The 7,544-nt window shown below is 36.6% G+C and overlaps 2 protein-coding genes across 3 annotated transcripts in view; both read left to right on the top strand.

Annotated features, from left to right (window-relative positions):
• Positions 1 to 1,438: 1,438 nt before the first annotated feature.
• LOC104816865 (RNA polymerase II C-terminal domain phosphatase-like 4) lies at positions 1,439 to 4,314 on the top strand. 2 transcript variants are annotated; one of them, XM_010545860.2, is made up of 3 exons: positions 1,439 to 1,847; positions 1,955 to 2,006; positions 2,762 to 4,314. In XM_010545860.2, exons 2-3 carry the CDS (start codon positions 1,980 to 1,982, stop codon positions 4,166 to 4,168), a joined length of 1,434 nt encoding a protein of 477 aa, XP_010544162.1. In that variant the 5' UTR covers positions 1,439 to 1,847; positions 1,955 to 1,979; the 3' UTR covers positions 4,169 to 4,314. The 2 variants fall into 2 exon arrangements, with proteins under 2 accessions (XP_010544162.1, XP_010544164.1); XM_010545862.2 differs by lacking the exon at positions 1,955 to 2,006.
• An 849-nt stretch (positions 4,315 to 5,163) lies between these two features.
• Positions 5,164 to 7,544, top strand: part of LOC104816864 — a 4,307-nt gene continuing 1,926 nt past the window's right edge. Inside the window, 8 exon segments of the mRNA XM_010545859.1 lie at positions 5,164 to 5,258; positions 5,467 to 5,681; positions 5,808 to 5,845; positions 5,917 to 6,011; positions 6,420 to 6,454; positions 6,457 to 6,518; positions 6,802 to 6,863; positions 7,220 to 7,357. Coding sequence (XP_010544161.1) covers positions 5,609 to 5,681; positions 5,808 to 5,845; positions 5,917 to 6,011; positions 6,420 to 6,454; positions 6,457 to 6,518; positions 6,802 to 6,863; positions 7,220 to 7,357 — 503 coding nt within the window. The 5' untranslated portion in view covers positions 5,164 to 5,258; positions 5,467 to 5,608.

Raw genomic sequence — 7,544 nt, 5'->3', positions numbered from 1 at the left:
CGCGGTTCGCAGATTGACTCGTGAGTCAATCCATATTTTTTCCCAATCGGATTCCAAATATTTGAGTCCAGAAAAAAAAAACCGGGCCAAACAAACTAGTTCTCACGAGTCGGGTTGGTTTGCAGACCAGAATTTTTTTTAAAATTTAATATTTTTATATATTTTAAAATATTTTTAATATACAAATTATATTTTTATTACATATTTAGTTTATTTTTGTTTAAATTTTAAATATTTTAAATATTAAATTTGTTTTTAAACTTTTTTTAATATTAAAATTTTATTTTTAAAATTTATATATTTGGTTCACGGGTCGACTCGTTTGATTCATTGATTAAGACGATATGAATTGGACTGATATATTTTTGGCTCACTAAAAAATGGGTTAAACTAGTCTGGACTAAAATTTTTCCAGATCAAAATGAGTCGGACTGAACTAGGTCGAACCAGCCCGTTTTACATCCCTACATGTAAATTGGATTCTTCTTTTGTGGACGTATATATGGTATCAAAATTAGAAATGATATATGTATATCAGTATATGTATGTGCATATATATGTGCATATATATATATATTCATATGTATATATATATATATCTATACATATATATATATGTATATGTTTGTATATTTATACGTATATATGTGTATTTATAATATGTATGTATATACATGTTTATATAAAATTGTATTTTTTTATTTTAATATAATTTTTATTATTTCAATTTAATATTTTAATATGTTTTTTATTATTTTATTTTTATTTATTTTAATATGACAAGTTTAACATGACGAACCTAAGATTGGATGACTCAACCGATAAGAAAAGAAACAAAACTTCTTCTAATCCATGTTTAAATATTCACGCATGGACATTCATATGGACTTCTCCGATTTTCTGAAAATGTAGTCGAACGATGAACTTCTAGATTATAAAAAAAAGTCTAATATCATGTTTTTTGTCGTAGAATAATAACTATGATAGATATATATGTTAAAATTTTAAAAATTAGATTTTATATAAAAATTTAGTAATAAATAACAATTCAGCATTAAATCCGTATTTTTTCCATAGTTAGATATTTTATATATGGTAGTTTTCCAGATTGATAAAATCTGAATTTTTTTCTTCTAATTTTATTTCTTTTTATAAAAAGAAACACTAAACTTGCTAAAATATATGACAAAAACAAATTCGAATGTGCAGAATTGTCAAAAAAAAAAATCTCAACTTGCATCACGTTTCCCCAAAAACCTTAAAAACGCTCTCAAATAAAATATTTGACCAGTTTGATCAAATTTTTAAGTTATCGAATTTATGAGCGTCAAATTTGAATTAAAAAACAAGGGGAAAATCCCAATAAATACTCAAAATGTTCCAAATAAAAACCACAATTTCCAAATTGAAAAATAAATACCCAGATTGGTTCAATTTTACCACCATGGATCTGAAAGCTTGACACGTGTATTACACGTCATCATTAATCGAAATCGACAATTGAACCGGTTTAACCTAAATTAAAAGTTTAAACTTAAACCGAAGATTGAACCAGATAAAATCCAAATCCCTAAATTCCCAAAGTTCTATTCCAAACATCAGGCGCCAGAAAAATTTTCGTGCCATAATACAGTCCTCGACCCAGGTTTGCTCGCGACTCTGACCTCTCCTCTCCGGCGTCTCCCCGGTTGTGTCGTCTCCAGCTCCGTTGTGTCATCCTCCGACGAGTTCGTGTCTGCCTCGTATCTCCGACGAGTTTGTGCTCCCGGCGAGTTCGTGTCTGTCGTCTCCCGTCGACCCTCTCTTCTCCAGCGTCTCTCTGTCGGTCTTCGATTTGTTCGGATCCTGTAAGCGGAAACTGATCTAGAGTTCAATGGAATTTGTGTTTTCTGTTCGAGATTGAATTTGTACTCCCCTTAGCGTAGATGTTGACCATGTTGATCTCTATTTGCAGAGTTCCAAATTCCTCTTGGTTGCTGATGGAAAAACCTTTGCAACCTGTCGTTGCAAGTTTCAAAACTTTTTTCTTTTAGTTCCCGATGGCTGAGTTAAAATCAAATATGGATAATTAACAAACATTTTTAATTAAAATTAAATTAAAAACCGAACTTGGCTTAGGTCGATTTAAATTCAAACCAAATACGATGGTATGCTAATTTTTATTTAAAAAGTTTTTTCAGAACCTTGTTGCATTGGAAATTACCAAAAAAATCATCTAATAACTAATAAATTCATCACGAATTTTTAAAATATTCATATATATATATTGAATTTAAAATTTTATTCTTTTCTAAAAAATTATTTAGAATTTAAATTTTTAACAAAATCTTCATAAAAGTTACGTTTATGTGAAATGTATTAACGAGCTACTGTAGCGGATACACACGTCATTGAAAAATTATAAAAAAATTGTAAAAATTATAAAAATTATAAAAAATTGTAAAAAAACTTGTAATTGGTACAACTTTTTCACGTTAGGTTCAATGTTTTTTTTTTGGAATTTTCTATTTTATTAATTGGTATATTATATTATATTTTTGCGCCGGGACAAGAGCGCTGAAAAACGAAGCTCCCTGAGTTCTTTCTGATTGTTGGGTTCTTTCTGAATCTGTAAACCCCCAAATCTTCCTTGAATCCCCCTAGCAACAAAAATCAGGGACCCTGAGTTCGATGTCGGATTGTTATTACTCATTTCGGTTTCCATTCGGATTCGAATCTCGATCGTTCTCATAATTTGAAAGACCTCTTTCATCTCTTGCAGATTCTGTTGTCGAAGATATCGACGAAAGAGATGAGCCTTGTGAGTCCTGATTCTCCTGTTCACTCGTCGAGCAGTGACGATTTCGCCGCCATTATCGAAGCGGAGCTTCAGTCTGGTTCTGATTCTTCTGAATCGTCGCCCAATGAAGAAAACGGGGACGATGGTTCTGAATCTGAAGATTTGGAGCTTAATAGATCCAAAAGGCGCAGGGTTGAACACGCTGGGACTGTTGAGGACATTCAGAGTTCGGCTTCAGTGGCGATTGCAGAGGAAGAAAAAGCAGTAACGAGCTCGAGCGTGAACGAGTGCGAGCATCCGGGCTCGTTCGGAGGTATATGTTTTGTCTGTGGGCAAAAGTTGGAGGAATCTGGTGTTGCCTTTGGGTACATACACAAGGGTATAAGGCTTGATCCTGAAGAAGTTGCTAGGTTACGTGATTCGGACATGAGATTATTGATACGTCGTCGGAAGCTGTGTCTGGTTCTCGATCTAGACCACACGCTTCTCAATTCGACCACACTTATGCATATGACACCTGAGGAAGAGTACTTGAGGAGCCGAGCACATTCTCTCCAAGATGTGTCGGGAGGAAGCCTCTTCTTGTTGGAGTTTATGCACATGATGACGAAATTGAGACCCTTTGTCCGATCATTTCTGAGTGAAGCGAGTGAGATGTTTGAGTTGTATATATACACAATGGGCGATAGGCCTTATGCCCGGCAAATGGCTAAGCTCCTCGATCCGAAAGGAGAGTACTTTGGTGATCGGATCATTTCCCGGGATGATGGTACGGTGAAACACCAGAAAAGTCTCGACATTGTGCTGGGGCAAGAAAGCGTGGTTTTGATTCTCGACGACTCAGAGAATGCTTGGCCGAAGCATAAGGACAATCTGATTTTGATGGAGAGGTATCACTTCTTCGCGTCGAGTTGCCAACAGTTTGGCCACAACTTCAAGTCTCTTTCACAGTTGAAGAGTGATGAAAGCGAAACCGATGGAGCACTTGCCACTGTCCTTAAAGTCCTGAAACGAGTCCACAGTATATTCTTCGAGGGCATTAACGATGACAATCTTTCCGGTAGAGACGTGATGTTGGCGCTTAAGGAAGTGCGGAAAGAGATCCTGAAAGGATGCAAAATTGTCTTCAGCCGGGTAATCCCGACCCACTGCAAACCCGCGAGCCATCATCTGTGGAAGATGGCTGAGCAACTCGGGGCCACTTGCTCGGCGGACGTGGATCCATCGGTAACACACGTCGTGGCTACGGATGTTGGAACAGAGAAGTCTCGGTGGGCGATAAAAGAGAAGAAGTTTCTGGTTCATCCAGGGTGGATCGAGGCAGCCAATTTCTTGTGGTGGAAACAGGCTGAGGAGAACTTTCCCATCGAGCAGCCGAAGAAGCAGTAATCTATTCAGATAAAACGCCATTCTAACGATTGATATGTGCATAACTAGCTGATGATGATTTTGATTTGAGATTAATCCTATGTTTTGTCTCGCAGAATACAATGTAGTTTCTCTGTTCATTAGGATGTGGTTTCTCTTTAGTTGTCTTTCAAGTGTTTCACTTTGGTTTGTTCCTTTTTTTGTTTAAGACAGTTCCCCCCTAGTTCATGTACACACTAGGGGTGGGTAGGGGTGGGCACGGGTCGGGTACCCCCAATTTTTAGAAAACCCCGTCTCGTCTTCATCATTACGGGTTTTACAAAAACATTATCTCATTCTTGGCTTCATAAAATCCGGGTACTTGTAGCTAGGGGTGGGCACGGGGTCGGGTACCCCCATTTTTTAGGAAACCCGATCTCAGTCTCATCATCACGGGTTTTACGAAAAAATTATCTCATTCTTGGCTTCATGAGATCCGGGTACCCTTAACTCGGGTTCAATGAGATTCTCAGTCTCGTACTCACGGGTACCCGGATCTCATAATTAAATAATTCAAATATTCTATAATTTATAAAATTCAATAAAAATAACTTAAACAACATTCAAAACTCGATTTTATAAATTATAAATTCGATTTCATAAATTAGAAAGATTGAGAATATAGAAAATAATTAAATAAAATAAAAATATTTTAATAAATAATAAAATACCTTATATAAATATTATAAATATAAAGATATTTTAATTTTTAATTAATATATCGGGTACCCGGGGGTACCCGTTATGAGTTAATCGAAACCTGAACCCGGACCCGGGGGTCAAAAACTCGGCCTCGTTAAACCCGGTCTCATCATCGTTAATATCCGGGTACCCTTTCTCCGGGTACTTGTTAAGCCGGGTACCCCCAAACCCCCGTGTTACGGGTTGAAACGCCCACCCCTAGTTGGAGATGAAAAATAACTATGTGGAGTGATCATTTTCATCCTTGCATTTGTTTTGGTTATTTACAGGTGAAGCTAAATTCTTTGGAGGTGTTGCTTCCGTTAAAGGGGTAGAAGGATTTGGTCCCGATGCAGCCAAAAAGAAGTTCTTTGGAATATATCTCGATAAGGTAGGATCTTTTATCAGTGCGTAAATTTGCAACTATGAAAAGGCAAGTGTTCAAGACAATTGATAAGAAACATTTGCATGGATTCAAAACCCATTTTGTATGAATAAACTGCCATTTCTTGCTTAATGTTTTTAGTATATACATGTCCAAGTGAATGACGAAGAAGAGTTGCAAAAAATTTGTTACTGATACCGAGAATAATTTACAGGCAGGAGTATCATTAGGACAACAAATGTGTAGTGCTTCACGAATGCGGCCTTGTCTCACACTGTCCTGCCCATGATCTCATAGAGCTCCGCCACAACTTCTTAGCATTTGAAGATTCTCACAGTGGATATGTGTTTTGTGCCATGGTCATAACAATTAGGAGAGTGCTGATCGCATTTGTTTTATCACTGAGCATGTTAAATCAGCCTTCAACCGGTACCACTTTGAAAACCTATGCACACATTTTCCCTTTTTTCACATATACCGATAATCAGAGTCTGTGATTCTGTTTATCAAATTCTTTGACGAGATAATTGCGTATTCATGTTGTTCTTTTACCAGGAATTGGATTTCCAGGAGCTCTTGAGCTTGCTACTGAGGTGAGAATACCAAAAGTTGATATCTTGTTTCATTCTGGCCACGACTTGATTTTAACAAACTGTTGGAACAGTGTAAGAACAAGGGTCTAAAAGTTGCTGTTGCGTCTAGTGCTGACCGTATAAAAGTCGGCGCAAACCTTACCGCCGCTGGTTTGCCCTTGTCCATGTAAGCCTGGAACTCTCCTTCTGTTGAGTGTGCGTCAAATATTTTTGCTCTTTGGTTGTGTTTGGAGTCGAACACAGTCTCAATTATGTCCAAACCCACTGCTTCATAATTATGTCTTGAATGCATTCTTCATTGGATCTAATCTCTTTATTTATTATGTCCTTAGTGTTTTTGCTCAGTATAAATTTGGGCACTTTTTCTGAAGAGTTGGTTTATGTCTTAAGACAAACAGTTTACCAGACCTTCTTAAGCGGTTTTCCATGTCAACATTGAAGGGTTTTCCGTTTTAATCGAGTTTAATAATTTTTTATGGTTTCTACCGCATCAATGTATATTGCAAACAGAAGATCCATCTTTTCTACACTATGAGGCTTCACATTACTATATGCTTGTGTTGTCCATAATCAGGTTTGATGCCATTGTTTCTGTCGATGCCTTTGAGAATCGAAACCTGCTCCTGATATTCTCTTGGCTGCTTCAAGGATCTTGGATGTGCCGCCAAGTGAGGTAGTGATAGGAACTTAGTTAATATCGCACATTGCACCACATATGCATGAAACTTAGCACACGAGATCTTTTATGACAGATCATCGGAAAATATAAACAGGACCTCGGCTCATGATTCAGATTTAGAGTTTTCTATTTATTGTCTATTATCAAATCTTTTATTTTTCTGATGGTTGGACTTGGATCCCGGAGGAAAAAGAACAAAAAATGCCTTTGAAAGTTTATTAATATAAGCATTGTTATAGCTTTTTGAAAGTTAACTTCTCTGCTATCCTTTTCGTAGTGCCTTGTTATATTGAAATTGCACTTGCCGGAGTCCAAGGCTGCCAAAGCTGCAGAAATGAGGTACTTACCGATGCATAACAAATTGACTAAAAGTTGTAATTTTCTGAACTGTGAAAGTACTTTACTGACCTAGGATGAACATCAAGGCAATTTTCACCCTTTATGGCTCCATGCTACGTTTTCCTTTAAATTAACTTGAATTGAAAATCATTTTTGTGCATATCGAATCTTCGTGTTTTTTTTTTGTTTCTAATCATGTTTTTGGAGATATCATTAACTGGTATTAGTAGTTTTTCAAAGTGTCTGGAGCATATAGTGGTGAAAAAAATGTGGAGTTAAGCTTTTGTGAACTTGAGATATTTTTCTTCCCAGATTTAGGTTTGGATTGTTTTTTTTTTTTTTTGATGATCCGAAAGTTCACCGGCCGTCGGTCCAACTACATCAGGCCCGAAGAAAAGACCGGGTAAATTATCGCCTTGCGATGCTCCCGTACCCATATTTGGAATCGAACATGGGTCGAGATCATGTTTTGCATGTTCACTTACGGCTCTTGGGTACGTTTGGATTGTTCTATCTGCTTTTAAATTGAATCAGTATTTTCTCTCTTCACTTGCAGATGTATAGCCGTAAAAACCATTTTATCAGAAGAAATTCTTAAGATGCAATTCCATCAATTATCCGAGCCAATATCGGAAGTCATATGGAACTAAATTTTTGTGTAATGCACAGAATTATCTCTAC

The sequence above is a fragment of the Tarenaya hassleriana genome, unplaced genomic scaffold, assembly GCF_000463585.1.
Source record: "Tarenaya hassleriana unplaced genomic scaffold, ASM46358v1 Cleome26, whole genome shotgun sequence".
Taxonomy (NCBI): domain Eukaryota; kingdom Viridiplantae; phylum Streptophyta; class Magnoliopsida; order Brassicales; family Cleomaceae; genus Tarenaya; species Tarenaya hassleriana.
This window is presented reverse-complemented; position numbering and strand designations above follow the sequence as displayed.